At 42.5% G+C, this 15939-nt stretch overlaps 1 protein-coding gene across 1 annotated transcript in view; it reads right to left on the bottom strand.

Moving 5' to 3' along the window:
- CTNND2 (catenin delta 2) overlaps nucleotides 1-15939 on the bottom strand; it is an 821124-nt gene that overhangs the window by 113081 nt on the left and 692104 nt on the right. The window contains exons 13-14 of the mRNA XM_054578328.1: nucleotides 15351-15468; nucleotides 10060-10245 (exon numbers count right to left, since the gene is read on the bottom strand). Of these exons, the coding sequence (XP_054434303.1) occupies nucleotides 10060-10245; nucleotides 15351-15468 (304 nt within the window). The remainder of the gene's footprint in view (nucleotides 1-10059; nucleotides 10246-15350; nucleotides 15469-15939) is intronic.

The raw sequence follows: 15939 nt of genomic DNA, 5'->3' as shown, positions 1-15939 counted from the left end.
ATGTTCAATTTATATTTTGTGTAAGTCATTCCTATGTTGTTAAACAGGAAAAAATAACAATATATTTTTGGCTTTAAAGTCCTTTTTACTCATTGTCTTGTTTATAGGAATTTAGAATTTTACATATGTATTTAAAGTTCATAAAGCTGAAGACTAAGTCTGTTATACAGAGTTTTTGAGATGTTTTATGAATAATACTATGGGTCGAATGCTTGTATCTCCCCAGGATTCATGTGTCAAGGCATTAATCTCCAATGTTATCATATGGTTAAGGTGGAGCTTTTGGAAAGTGATTAGGTTTTCAGGGGTCCCCAATCCCCAGGCTGTGGAATGGTACTGGTCTGTGGCCTGTTACAAACTGGCTGCACAGCAGGAGGGGAACAGTGGGCGAGCATTACTGCCTGAACTCCGCCTCCCCCCAACCCATCCATGGAAAAATTGTCTTCTGTGAAACTGCTCCCTGGTACCAAAGAGGTTGGGTACCATGGGATGAGATTATGAGGGTGAAACTTCCATGATGGAACTAGTGTCCTTATCATAAGAAGAAGGGACCAGAGTTTTCTCTTTCTGCCTTGTAAGAACACAGCCAAGAAGACAACCTTATCTGTGAACCAGGAAAAGGCCCTCAGCAGATACCAAATCAGCTGGTCCCCTGATCTTGGACTATTAGCCTCCAGAACTGTGATAAATAAATGCCTGCTGTTTAAGCCACCCAGTCTATGGTGTGTTGTTTGTGCAGCCCAAGCAGGCTAAGACAGTAATCATAGTAAGGACTAAGAAAAGTCAGTGCTAAGAGAGTCTCTAGCTACACCATAACTTTTCTGCCATGGAGCTCTCTTGGGGACAGGCTTGCAGCAAAACAAGGAAAGTGTGTGGCAGAATCATGTTGACAATAGACCATAGAGCAAACCAATAGACTGATTTGTCTTCCCAAAGAGTGCCACACTCAATAAAATTATCAGTACTTTTCTTTACTGGCTTTAAATGCATGACTATATGAATAGGGTCAATAAAACAAATCAGTGAACAATTTATACCACTCACTTTCTAAACTTGTAGAAATTTAAATATATACATTATTTCTCCAAGAAGGTAATGCTCAAACCTTCTTAGGAAAGAAGAAAATAACATGCTCCCAATTTAGCAGCTAGGGGGCTGTTGAAATTTGGCCATGATGCTTTCTGACATGACCCTCGGCAGGTGAGGAGAGATGGACAAGCTGGCCACTGTAAGAAATATCTGCTTAGGAAGAGAATCACAGAGGTAGGGGAACATGTTCAATGTGTGCGTTAAAAAAACAGAAAAGGAAAAGGCTTTTCTTTGGACTTGCTTATAATACTTTTGCTTCCCTCTAGGGCTTAAATTCTATTTAAAAGATTCTATCTTCGTTGGCTTGAGAATGGAATAGCGGAAGCCTCGTGCTGCTTATAGGAAGAGAAAGATGTGGCTTAGAGATAAAAATCAAGAAAGCGCAAAAACTGGAAAGTAAAGATGTCCATAGACTTTACAATGAGACTTCTGTAAACTGGGGCTCTTGAAGGATGGCAGCTCCCAAGATCACTTGAATGACCACATGCATCAAAGTCCCTGTTGAATGAGAATTAACAAGAGAACTTCAGCTCCTCCACTGTGAGGGAGCTTGTACCTGCCCCAGTCTCCGTCTCCAATGCACTGGGCTGGGCACCTTGGAGGTGCAAAGAAGAAGGGAGAAGGCTTTCGATGTCAGGAGAAAGGTTAAACATGTTCCTCTTCACACATGTGTCACTGCTGTTCCAGTCCATGTAAAGAAAAGCACTTTTACTGCTGAGCTGTATCCTTGAAACACAAACAGAAAAGGCCTCTTCACTGGCGGAATGTATCTCTAGTGCCTAGATTTCTCTACTGAGGAGGGGACATTGCAGTCAGTCCATGTGTGCAGGCTTTTATTTTCAGAAATTTCAGTGAAAAGCACAATAGTCCTGTGATATTGCAAGGTACAGGGGTGAGTCTGCAGTCACAGGAAGCATCCTGGTTTTAAACACTACTCTTCCCTCCCAGGTGAAGTCACATGCCACAAGGAAGAGAAGATGACTGCAAGATGGTTCTAAGAAGGTAAACTGATTTTTCCCTCATGCAGGGTTTGGATTAATGAGGCCGCAGTCAGTACAAAGGACTTTAAAAAGCAATGACCTAAACTTAAGTCCATCCGCAGTCTGCCATTTTTCCTTGACTTGTTTTGAAGAGCAGAGCTAATTGATTTTACCTTTACAGTGTTTCATTACTACTTCCAGCTTTTTTGGAGGGGATCAGGAGAGGGGGAATAGGAGTGATAATTTTTAAAAACCTCCAAGTGACTGTAAAAGCCAGAATACAAATGATTCTTGTGCTGATTCTTGGGAAGTTCAAAGAAAAGGGCAGCTCAGGGGTCTGAATTTCCCTGGGAGCTGTTCAGGAGATGTCAGCTACAGGGGAGCTGAGCTGTGCAAAGAAGAGCAAAAGATGCAGGTGAGAGAGGAGGGCCAGTGAGCTGTACTGAGGGAGATACACTGTCTCCAGGCTTTGCAGAAGATATGAGGGGGTTTGCAAGATTAGAAACCTGTACTAAAGCTGAGGCAGGGTATGGTGGTTTCTGAACAAAGCCTCAGAAAAAAATAAATTCAAAGATAGTTTTGCTAAGGGGCCGTTTGGGCACACACTTCCTTAGGAAGAGGTGGGAGGGCAGCTGGTGATGCTGCCTGCTCCAGGCACTGGTACAATCAGGCCCCTGTGCTGCGCCTCATGGAGGAGCGTCATCATGCGGGTCCACATCACTGGGCTCACCTGCTGTTTCCCCAAGTCATCATGTTGGCACCAACCGGAATGCCAGTGATGCTCACCTAGAACTCTCTCTGCACCTAACTTCCCATCCACTTGGGCCATGACCCTCCCCACTACCTGCCTTTTACAGGGACCTCTGTTCCTGACCTCCTTCAGGTAATCTCATAGTCTTATTTGTTTATATCTTTGGTGGTATGTCCCTCAAAGATAATCTAATGCAGTCAACTGGGATGATTTTATCAGCTAAGGGGACAATTGGCAATGTCTGGAGACATTTTTGGTCATCACAGCTGGGAGAAAGGGGCACTATTGGCATCTATTGGGCAGAGGCCAGGGATGCTGCTCAACATCCTGCAACGCACAGGACAGGCCCTGCAACATAGAATTACCCATCTCCAAATGTCAACAGTGCCAGGTTGAGAAGCCATGATCTAGTAGTCCAAGATACCAAGTATTTATTAATGGGTGGAGAACAACATGATAAAATGTAAATAAGAAAACTAAAGGAGACATCTAAAATAAAGTTTTAAGTCTGTAAACTCATTGAAATTAGAAAAGCAGCAGTTTTAGGTGCAGGATATGTTTTCTATGGTGCAAAAGAGGGAGCAGAATCTCATTTATTTCTGGGGCATGACAAAGGAGAGTCACTGCAGGAAAATGTGCAGCCATGATCTTTGCAGGCTCCTGCGATCTGTTGCTTTGAGGACACGAAATACCATGTCTTGAGTCACCAAGCTCCTGGCATATGGTGAGGTAAAAGCAGAGTGAGACTCTCCTGGAACCAGCCATAAGGAATGAGCAGCAGCTGACATCCACAGATGGTGAGAAAGGAAATGGTATTAAGCAGCAAAAGAAAAAAAATGGTTACCAATAAGAAAATGAAAGCTGTCTCGAAGAAAGAAAAACAACCTGTGATATTAGGAAAGGCATCAAGAATGTCACGAAGGACAGCTTCATTGAGTGAAAATAAATCAAATCAAAATGTGTTTTAACGCTCACTCGTGTCTAGAATGATTAAGGTGAATGCTGGCTGATGCATCCAAAGCCTTAAAAACATGCATTTGGTCTGGACATTTTACTTTTAAGAATTTATCCTTGAGAGGTGATTAGGATGCCCTGCACGTTTCATATCTCAAACTATTGGAATGTTAAAAATCAGGGCAAAATAACCTTTGACTTGGCCTAGGACACTATTGGGTCCCAAAGAATTTTTTGCCAAGGGAAGCTCTTGTAACTACTGGACTGATGACTACTGGACCAAAGACTAAAAACATTGTTTAGAATTAGCATCACTATGTTATGTTATCTGCACCAATAAAAATATCTTCCTTTCTTGATGTAATCATTGCCCTTCTCTTTCTCATAAACACCCATTGTCTTTATTTCCTAATCGGAACATGATTTGACCTTCGGCCTGCATCAATGATTCCCAAACAGTTATTCTTATTGATTTCAAATAAATGTTTGATGGCCTCTCATTCTGAAAGACCCTTTTAAGTTAACAAGAGTTTTACACAGAGGCATATTGCTATTGCTTTTGCATGTAAAGTATCATGGTAATATCATAAGTGAAACATGCTGCTAATAATGCATTTGGCATCTATAACGTAAGAAAGAACAAGGTGAAAAAAGAACTACTCTTAAAGTGACTACAACTCAGTAAACTGTGAAACAGATAACCAGGAGAGAGAGATTACCATATAAAAGGCCTAGATCAGAATCACCTTTGAATTCTGACAGGTTTATATCCTTACCCATGTAGATGGACATACGAGGTCTGTCCAGAAAGTATCCAGCCATGTAATATGGAAAAATTAGAGACATTTACTGAAGAGGATAAAAGATACATGGAATAATGTACATAGGACATTGACGCCTCAGTCCCCTTCAGAGTAGGCACCTTGGGACCTCACACAGATCTCTCAATTGCCATCAGCTGCCCTGTCATATTTTCCTGAATCTCACTGATGGTCTCAAATCTCTTCCTTTTCAAAGGTGATTTTAGTTCTGGAAAAAAGCCAGAAGTTGCAGGATGCCAAATCTGGGCAGTAGCGGGGCTGAGTCACCTGCATGATTTGGTGTTTCACCAAAAAACTGAGTGAGATATGATGCAGGGGCAGGTGTGTTGTCGTGATGAAGCTGCCAATCACCAGTTGCCTGTAGCTGTGGCCTTCTGGATCATCCGAATAGTTTCCATGGAGGAATGTTCATGCCTAATTCAAAATCTGATGCAGATTTATTTTTCTACTAGCTTAGTCATTTTGAATGTGACAGGCACACAGTACACATAGTCACTCAATGGCATCTCCTGCCCCCTCTGACTAGTACAGTGAAGTCGTCATTGTTCACACATGCACATTCCATCCAGTCCACTCTCCTTGGCTGCCAGGTTGCATCAATGTTGTGCAAACTATTCTTGTTATATTAACAATGGCTGGACTTTTTCCAGACAGACCTTATATATCCACGTGGATTAAAAAATTCAGAAATGATATTCAAGCAGAAAAGAGCAGTTTTGAGTTCTAGGGGATCTTGCTTGTTCTGTTTTTTGTTTTTGTTTTTCCCCTCAGTGGGATTCTCTATACACTGTCAAGTTCACACTGAGAGGGTCTTGAAGGCCCAGGTCTGCTCTGCCAAACAGCCGGTGGTGTCCTGAAGCCTCTAATCCATATTTGATCACCAGCGATCTCAGGGCCACATCACAGGGGCCTTGGCTATATCCCAAATTGAAAAACAAAAAGTCTTATTTTCTAAAAAATGTGGAAAAGTAAATATGTCAGTTTTGTCTATTTCTATTTCCCTGGATCCGAATCCCAGCCTTTGGACTGCCACCCCTGCCTCGCTGTCCCCGGCGGCTGGCACGAAGCCCTGCTGGAAGGCAGTGAGCACCTTGCCAGCTGTGATGTGCTTTTTGGCACATGACCTACAGACTGCTTTTAGGGGAGGTTCTGTCCAAAAAGGGTTATAAAAACTAGCAGTTTCTTATAATTCAGCAATGGGCTCTGAACACAGACTCGAGAATTAATGAATACGCAAAACTCTTTTGGACCAGAATATGACACATATTATAGAATTATCAAATACTTCACACACAGAGGCTCATAGTCTCTTGATTCTAGTACATTTCAGCAGCAACCATTCTTGGAATAAGAATATGAATGAGGCATATCTTTGTATCACATATTTTTCTTGAATTATCACTATTAGGGATATAGAGAAAATGTTTTTGAGATTTTTTTTTTTTAAATCCTCACCGGAGGATATACGTTGTCCCTTGCTTTGAGAGAGAAACATTGATTGGTTGTGTTCTTGTATGCACCCCTACTCGGAATCGAACCCGCAATCTGGGTATGTGCTCTGACCAGGGATCAAACCTATGATCTTTCGGTCTCCAGGATGACATTCCAACCCGCGGAGCCACACATGCTAGGGCTCCTTGAGATTTTTATTATAACTACGATGACCTGAAGAGTGTTACAGTATTTTCCTTCGGTACATAATATCAATGCCAAAGGTAAGAATCAACATATATTTCTGGAATACAGGAAGCTCCAGAGGTGATCATTAAAACAGTTATGATTTTTATAACTTTTGTTTCCTGGTAAAATCTCTGGCTCCCATGTCTTGGGAAGTCTTTGTTATGGATTAGACAACTTTCCATTTTACATGGCCCCTGTGCCTTTCTCTGAAGCATCTTAAATTTAAGAGATAACTTATACACTCTTGTAAGCAAATATTGACTTAATCAGATAGTGCCTTTGTAAATATTACTTTTAAATGGTGTTTGAAAAGTTTACAATGTAGAAAATTTGTAAACACCTAAGCACAAGAATAATCAATCACTAACTTCTGTCTTTAACGTTGCTGCACTTTTTCTAGAAACACATACTCTTTGTACATGCATATATTTTATACTTGATTATGTTACATATTTCACAAAACTGGTCAGGTTTAATATATATCATATCTGTACCTGTGCGCATACTTACTTTTGTTTTTCTTCACTTCACTTTGAATTATATATTTTCTCTAATCACTACAAATTTTTTAACAGCCTGACTTTGTAAGCAGAGATCCCAGGGGATGGATGGTATCTGACCATCTTTAAAGCTGTAAACCTGGAACTCTCCACAAGCTCCTAGAAGAGTTCAATCATTTTGCAGGCTCTGAATGTAACCTGCTGATCTGGTTGTCAGTAAAGATGTGGATGCCCCAGAGAGGCCTGCGAACACATCCATTTCTCACCTCGCGGCAACCTGTTAACAGTGGTGAATCAGGCCTTCGCGCCTTCTCTCACTTGAGGCAGTCAGCCTCTAATTCCTTTAGACTCCTCGACCCCTTTGTTGGAATAGGCTGCCTTTCCCAAGTGCAAACCACTGGAGGAAAATCCTCAGGGTGAAGCACTTTCTTTCCTGCTGAGACCCTGGATGGGTTCAAATGTCAGTCCTTCCCAGCAGGTGGCGCCACCTTTACTTACTTCTCTCGCTGGGATGGGCCACCGTGCCCGGAAGTCCACTGGATCTGATGTGCCCTCCTATTCCTTTCCTTCTTTACTTCACCTTGTGACCCGCCTGCACACTCCTCCCACGTCCAGGCCTCTCAGCCCTTACTCCTTTCCATTGGTCTTTAAATACAAAAGAGTTATATTCGACTGTCTTTAAATATATTGACAATACATATTCAAATAGCTTTACAAAAAGCATAATTTTTATCCATTTACATCCTCATGAAGTTTGGAACTTAAGTTTTGGGCACTTCAAAATATTTTTGTCTTATAGGGAGCCAGTGAAAAAGCCTTTTAAAAAAAACTATCACTTGGTTTCTGAAACCATGACTTTGAAGTTTTCTGATAAACAACAATATTCCACTGTATTTTAACTTGCAGTAGTTTCAGCAATACTTAAGGAAACCTTTTTTCTTAAAGGATGATGTAAAGAAAAGAATGAGACCAATGAACCATTTAGACTTTGACAAAAATCACTTCACTTAGGAAAGAGCTAATCGATGTGATAAAATATGGTTCCAAGGACAGCTTTCTAAGCCTAGAAAATTGCTCACTATAAGGTTTCATGAGGCAACTAACAGCTTGAAGGTAGGGCTCTATTTCAGGATAAAGTCCAAGAACATTCTCTTCTGACCCCTGACTTCTCTGGACCCTATCAACTCTTAATCTCACCTGTCACCTGAAAGACTCCAAGCCAGGTGAGCGCACCTTGGCAGAGGTGGAGAAAGGGGTCAGGCTTCTGGGGAAACCCTTACTGAATGAGACACCAGTGAAAGGCATGAGGGGTATCAGAAGGATGCACTTCAGAACCCCAGCAACAGACCGGAGAGAAAACCTTGAAATCAGAATTTCAGTCTCAGTTTGAACAGTTTTCTTTAGTTCAGGCAAAAACTTTATTAAGGCAATTTCCCAAATCTGCCTTGTGAAGTTCCCTGGGCCCATCCGGAGGTTCTGAGTCCTCAGGTGTGCGAGACCCCAGGGATCATGATTGCTGGGTAGATCTGGGGAGGACCGTGTTCCCGCCCATATGTGTTGTTCTTCCTTTCAGTCATTGTGCCTGCTTCAGTTATTGCGCCTGCCCACTCTCCAGAATGAAGCAGGGCAGGGGCTGCACCCCACGGGAGCACAGCACTGCTAAAGGGCCCCATCAGAAGAACCGTTATACCTTTGATAGGGCATGTTTAGTTTATTTGCTATTGACCGTGTTCAGAGCTCATAATGGCCTGACTCTCTTAAGTACAGAGTAGGAAAACGGAGGTATCTGACCTTATTTAGTACAGTGCCTGTCACATAGTAGATGTTCAATAAATGCCTGCTGGCTGACTATTGTACACCCCTGGTGGGATGGCTTTTAGTGGTGAATTAAGAACCATGACTCGATCCTCTTAAGTGGCTCATCTGATGTAGGGAGAGGACAGAAGACTCAGGGCACTGACTCGCAACAGGAGGAAATGCAGGGCTGGGAATTCAGTCCTCAGTGCAGAAGGTCATTACCAAAGAGGCAACGCACACATACCTCCTAAGCTACAGGTGTGGTTACATTGGAACACACAGATCTAGCTATAGAAGTATCTGGAACAGCCCTCTGGGCCCACAAACAGCTAGAGAACTGGAACCCACAAAAATGCTACCATGGACACACTCCAGTCAAACTTAGGAATTCTATGGAAGAATGCATTCCCATCGGTCCCTGCTCTTAGTACAATTATTCCTTTAACCCTTCCTCAAAGTGAAATTTCTAAAATAGTTTTAAAAATGGTGTGCCATCATTTAAACACACTTTGCATATTTATTTTGGATTATTAACCTGGCTACAGAGAGTAGTGTGGGTTTTGTTCTGTTTTCTCAGTCATCCAAGCCTGAGGATTGTAAGGTCTGTATAACCCTTAGCAGCTGGGATATGACCAGAGAATCCAGAGGAAAGCTGGACATGTGACCACTGTGCTGAGGGGACATGGGGAACTCCTGGTGGCAGGGGTATCAGGTGGGCAGAAGGATGGGCACTTCTTCACATTACTCCCTTACCTGGGGGCCGGTGGGTGCGGGGTTCAGCCACCCAGAGGCTCCTGGGGAGAGGAATAGAGGCTGTTCTGATTCCCCCAAGGCTATTGGCCTTGACTTCACTTCAGGGCAACCTACTTACAACTGCTCAAGGTAAAGGCCGTTTCATTTTGAAGATGTCTCTCCAGCTGGACAGCCTTCTGAGTTCATGGGAATTGCCCCCCAAAGCCAAGCTTCTAACATCATTCTGCTGGAAGGAATTTGAGCCTCAGACTGCCACCCCATTCCCCACAGTAAGCGCAAGATCGCATACCCTAACATTTTGGAATGCTACATAAAATACAGGCTGGACTTTCATACATCTCTCCTCAGCTTCTTTTCTTAGACCATGCCTACTCTGTGCATCCAAACCACCTGCAAGGCAGCCCACCTGGACCCCACAGGGACCTCCATAAAGTGCGAATCCACACATGGAAGAAGCAAGCGCCTGACTCTATCAGCTGGTACCTTAGAGTCTGCTTGGGACTCGAGTGGCTCTTTCTCTTTTTGAAATTCCCTATCTCTCAGCAGGACATGGGGGTGTCATTTAAAGTTCCACTGTCTCAGCTGGGAAATTCCCACAGGAAAATTGTGCAGATGCATTAGTGATGTTACCACACGTTGAAAACCCTGTACCTACATTCGCAGATGAAATATTAATGTTGCAATTAGGGAAGGGAAGGGGATAATTGCATGCAGCTGCGAGTCGGCTGCATCACCTGGTCCTGGGACTTCTTTTTCTTCTTCTTCTTTCCCCAGCACCCAGAGCTCTCCGCGTCTTTGCCACTGGCCTCTCCACAGAGCAGCCCGTCCAGCTCATCTGTGCCCATGTGCTGTCCCTGAGACGTTTCTGCTGCCAGCCGGTACGAGAGGTTCCTCAAAATGCACACACAGTTCTCAACGGTCTGCAGAATCCAAGACAAAGGAAACAGAGGAGGAATGAATAAAAACTAACCAGCACTCCACCCAGAAAAGCAATAAGTCTTCACATACACATTTCTCTTTAGATGCATTTAGCTGTGGGCTCCTAATGGCTCTCTTGACAGCCACAGTGGAAAGAATTTAGAAAAGCTGAGAAAGGTCTTAAGACCTTTGCTCCCCACAAAGAAACTAGTTATCAAATCTACTTACTTCTAGAAACATGTCATTGTTGACTGAAATTTGCGTGTGCGTGGGAAAGAGCCTACGACCACAAGAGGTTCCAGATATTGTCCACTTACGAACATCTGGGGACTGGGCTCAGAACTAACAAACGCATGGCTAATCAGGTTTCCATCAGCTCTGGGAGGGTGACACAAATATTTACTATCCATCAGGACACTTTCTAGGAGTCAAGTGGGGCAGGAGGTACAAACCAGAGTTTTTCCAGGTAATCCAGGTGCTGTGGTCACCTGAGGGCATTAGTTACCAAGCTACTGATTTTCTTTGCAATGGCTGGTGCTCCTTTTTTTTTAGCATAGGGGTTCAACAGTGGATGAAGACACATGCTGTAGAGCTGGACACCTACGTCTTTGAATATTGGCTGTGTGAGTTGGACAAGGCACCTTCATGGGTCCATAGCCTCCTCTGTAAGATGGTCATAATTATACCCATGTTTTACTTTGCCATGTGGATTGGGTGAACAAGGGTATGTAAATGTGGTAGGCAGAATAATGTCCCTTCAAGATGTCCTCATCTGAATCTCCAGAGTCTGTGAATAAGTTAGGTTATGTGGTGGAGGGACCGAGGTTGCAGATGGAATTGAGGTTGCCAATCAGATGACCAGAGGACCTTGTATAGATAGGGAGATGGCCTTGGGTTATCCAGGACCCATATAATCATGAGGCTCCTATAAGTGAAAGAGGGAGGCAGATGAGTTAGAGTGAAGTGATGCAAGAAGGACATGACCTGCCATTGCTGACTCTAGAGGTGGTGGAGGGGGCCATGAGCCAAGGAACGCTTGCTGGATCTAGATGCTGTAAAAGGCAAAGAAACAGCTTCTGCCCTAGAGCCCCCAGAAGGAACATGGCCCTGTCAACACATTAACTTTAGCCCAACAACACCCATTTGGGACTCCTGACCTAAATGGTAAACTAATAAATTTCAGTTTTTAAGTCATCATGTTTGTGGCTATTTGCTACAGCAGCCACAGGAAACACACCTGTTGTATACATAGTGAGAAGAGTGCCTGGCACTCATTAGGGACTACGCAAGACTTCATATCATGAATGATGGTGGGGACAGCACCGCGGGGAGGTCCAGGGCATATGACCTCGGGCTGGTCAGCGAGCATTGGAGTCCTGGCTCTGCCGTTTAATGAACTGTGGCCTTGTTGTATGTGAAGGGCTAGATCTCTCTGTGATTCTATTTCCTCCCAAAGGTCCCACTACCCACTACCATCACGTTGATGATTAGGTTTCAATATATGTGTTTAGAGAGGACACATTCAACCTTTGACTTCCTTCTAGATTCGAGGAACTGTGATCTGAGGGAAAAAGTACCCAATATAAAAAAGGACAAAATAATGGCAGAAACATAGAATTGATGTGAGTGCTATTTAATCATAATTCAAGCACCTACTGTGTAATAGCCAAAGTGTATGCAAAGAACCTAGTTTCCCTCCACAGGTGAGGGAAATGAGATCTGAAGCCATTGGTGACTCCCAACATACTGTAATGCTTCTCTCTGGTTCTGTGTCAGGGCTAGAAGTGGGGGATGGCCCAGCAGGGTCCAAATTCTGCACTGCTTCTGCCTCTGCCTGAAATCTGGGAAAGGCAGTATGTGTCTTTGACTTGACTATGGGAGCATAAAAAGCAACCAGGGAAACTGGTTTTCAGGATCTATCTTTGGAGCTTTGCCATTCTAGACCTTTCTTGTCAGCTTTTCAAGGTTTCATGGCTGTGAATCCCACAGGCTTTGAGTCAACTTGATTTTCTATTTCAAGCATCCTCTCAGCATCAAAAAAAGGCCCCAGCATGAAAGCAGGTAAACACAGGATGCACGAAAGGGAGAAAAGTCCCTCCCTTGAAGGAAAATGTTATGGCCTAAGTCAGAATAATTTTCAAATCAGCTCAAACTGATTTTCCTTACATCAAAGATTTGGGAGAAAAAACCTGTTTCTCATCTTCCTGGGGGGCATCTCCACGCCGCTGTTTAACAAATGACAACCAGGAAATACATTTGCAGTGGTTTTGGGAAATGCTTTAAAATTGACCTGTGGCTGGGGGATGATCTGGGGGGAGGTTGGATGGGGGAGAGAACTGGGGGATGGAGAGGGAGTGGAGCCCCCGGGGAGAGGAGGTGCTATGGAGAGAAGACTGGGGACAGGGAGGTCGCAATCAATCTCTCTCTCTTTTTACGTTTGGTTCAAGAGGACTATCAGTTCAAGTACTTTACTCTAAAGGGAAACAAAAGAAAAGAAAAGAAGAGAAAAAAGAAAAGCCACTCACTGCCTTTCTTAGGGATACCAGCAGAAGGCATGTGGCAGCTGGTGGTTTTGCTTTTGACATCCATTGCTGTCAACAATGCTTTTAGCAGTTTCTCGTAGTCACTAGGGTCATTTTGACTCCTTAGTTTCTATTAGAAAGGGAAGTTGTCCAGAGACTGCTCTACCATATGTTACCCATTCAACAAACTCTCCCAATTATAGGAGCCAGGCTGAGAGCGTGCATGAAATATAGGCTCTTTTATTCATTAACTTTGCTGGCCTTAAAGAGAACGTGTACTCATTTATTTTTTTCCTTCTAACTTGTCATTGTGAAAGCTTAGAGGTGGTCAAGCAGAGGGCTGAGTGGAAAATTATAGGACAATAATAATACATCAAAACTGAATAGTACATTCTGGCCATGAAAGCACTGCCAAGCCAACAATCACATCTGATCTTTTCAGCAGCTATGATGATCCTCTTGGTCACAAAGTTGAGGTCACTGGATTATGGCCCTCTAGTCAGTGGGATGTAGGGATGGCACAAGCACCAGAGTGTCCTGATGTCAAGTTTAATGCTTGCTTAATCAGGAATATCTGATTATTCAAATCTCAGGAAGTTTAATCATCCCAATTATTCCAATTTCATCTTTGGGGAAAAATGTGGAATTTAAAAGAGGAGTCTATCATCTGATACACCAGGAAAATGATGTATGTGTCTCACAGCACTCTGATTTTGGACCATGCTCTTGGAGGCTGCTGTCCCCACCAGCTATGGTGGCATGGCACTTGACCAAGGCAAAGGATTGTTGACTTGTCATTTTCAACTGCAAGGCTCTGACAGTATTAGAGCTCTTTTGGTATCTATTATAGTAAGAGGCTTAGTGTCCCAATGTCTTAGTCTTTTACTGATCTCAATATTAAGATCCTGGGTTGTGGCTTCAATAGCCTTTGGTAGCTCTTAAAAAAAAATCATGTGTCTATACGTTAATAGATATCTGTAAATACTCTAGACCTCTTGAGTGGCCTCTTCTTTAGGGACTCAATATTCCTGTCAATGTTATTTAAAAGGTCTAAAATGGTCATTAAAGGTATTTACAAGAGGGCATAATAAAATCTTTATTACATCATATTCTGTCTTGAACATTGATAACACCTACAATGCAAACAAATGGATACAAACATAACTGAGTGTCAGTGACAAGATGACAAGCAGTGTTCATAATTGGAGTCAACTAATACTCAGAGGGCTAGAGCCCCAGAAGATACTGTTGGTTCAAAACTTAGGGAGCAGGGCTCACGCACCAGTAATTTTCTGAATTTCTCAGTTTCTCTCCAATGTGTAGTTATGTTGAGAAGTGTTATGTTAAATCATACCCCTCCCATGCCAGTTAGCAACTAAATGGATAAAATCACTATTATTTGTTCTTTCTCTGACTTTACAACTAAATTACATTATACTCACTTATTCCCACTTAGAGCCCATTCAAAGGTATATCTACTAAAGGGGGATCTCAATCCTAGATGCACACTGAATCACCTGGCGAATATTTAAAGGTGCAAAAATCAGAGACCAGAGCTAGACATTTAGAATCAGAGGGCTGTGATGGGGTCTAGGCATATGTATTTACTAAATGCTCCAAAGGCAATTCTGATGAGTTGGTGCTGAAAACTATGGAATCAATACTGTAGTTCATCACCAGAGCCAGTTCTGCATCCTGTGGGACCAAATTCGGCAATGTATGGAGACACTGTTTTGTCTATAACGCAAGTGGGAATTGGGGAAGGAGGTTACTGGCATCTAGTGAGTAAAGGCCAGGGATGCTTCTCAACATCCTACAGTGCACAGGACCGTCTCCCCCATCACAAAGAATTAATTGGCCCAAAATGTCTTATTAAAACTCTCATTACAGATCACAGTTGTCACACGTATTGCTTTAAAAGAGTTGGTAAAATCTGTGTTTATATCAGGATTTTATGAGATTACAAATTTATATTTGGAATGAATCAAAACTAATCAAAAAACAAATGAAGACCAAATATAAATAGTTCAAACACTGTAATAGCCCACTCAGTTCTATCTTGGTTTGTTAACTAACACTGCATAGACTGAAGATTAACGTGTTAACAGCCTCATTTATTTAGCATTTTGACAACATTTACTTAGACTTCATCTGGCATTTTTAAATGACATTTGATACAATTAATGGTTGTTAAAAAGCTAACTTGTAGAAATATAGGATTATTCAAATCTCTGGTAGTTTTAACAATTTTTCATAAAATAAAACTAATGTAGAAGCCTGTGGGTATTGTGGTATGCAAAAGTTTATACACTCATCAGGGATTTTTTTTTTTTTTTTTGGAACACCTGTGGGTTGAGTAACTTAAAACAATCTAAATTTCTACTCACTGCTAATCAAGAGTTGAGTGTCTAGTTGTAGGCTAGGCTTAGAAGCCCTGTCTAGGAAATGCTGGATTTATACAAGGAGATCAAGGTGTATTTCAGAATGAAAGTATTAAACACAGCTCTCTACTGTTGTCAGTCATTGCTTAGTCCTTCGGGCATCTTTATGGTCTAAGGTGCTAAATCTATGTGAACACAACAAACCTTGCTGTCGATCTCACTGCTCCCCAGCGCAGACTGGATCACGTAGAGCAGGGCATCCGTGAGCCCCTCACATTCCCGCATCCTCCTGCGGGCCTCCTCTCCAGCCGAACTAACATTCCTGCAAAGCAAAAGGACCCGTTAACAACCTTCAGGGTAGTCACCGAAAAAATGCTCTTCCACACATGCCTCCTCTCCTGGTTTAAAGAAAATGTTTTGCTTGGCTTTCCAGAATGTTTATCAAAAATAGAGTTTTATGGAGTACAGATGGCTTCAACCAATTCTACTGGTTTATCAAATGCATTGCAGAACTGAGAAAGTCACAGATACCTGTTATGTAACTAGTGAAATGGAGAACAGTACCAAACATGTGATCTGTGAGCACCCCGGGGCCACTGAGAATGCGAGACTTCCAGAAAGTCTTCAAAGTTTACTTCCTTTACCATTGATGAAGAAATCAGAAGCTCTTTGATTCAAAGGATTCTTCTTTTGTGAGAAGTGTGAAACATTTTTCAAAGACAGAGCTTCCCGCTTACTGAAATACTTTAGAGATCTAAATTCACCTGTCTCAAAAATATACCTACTTGGGACC

This window comes from Pteronotus mesoamericanus, unplaced genomic scaffold, assembly GCF_021234165.1.
Source record: "Pteronotus mesoamericanus isolate MK-2021 breed Mesoamerican mustached bat unplaced genomic scaffold, CSHL_Meso_final contig_50, whole genome shotgun sequence".
NCBI classification, from domain to species: domain Eukaryota; kingdom Metazoa; phylum Chordata; class Mammalia; order Chiroptera; family Mormoopidae; genus Pteronotus; species Pteronotus mesoamericanus.
The sequence above is the reverse complement of the archived record's forward strand: the minus strand, read 5'-3'. Positions and strand labels throughout refer to the sequence as shown.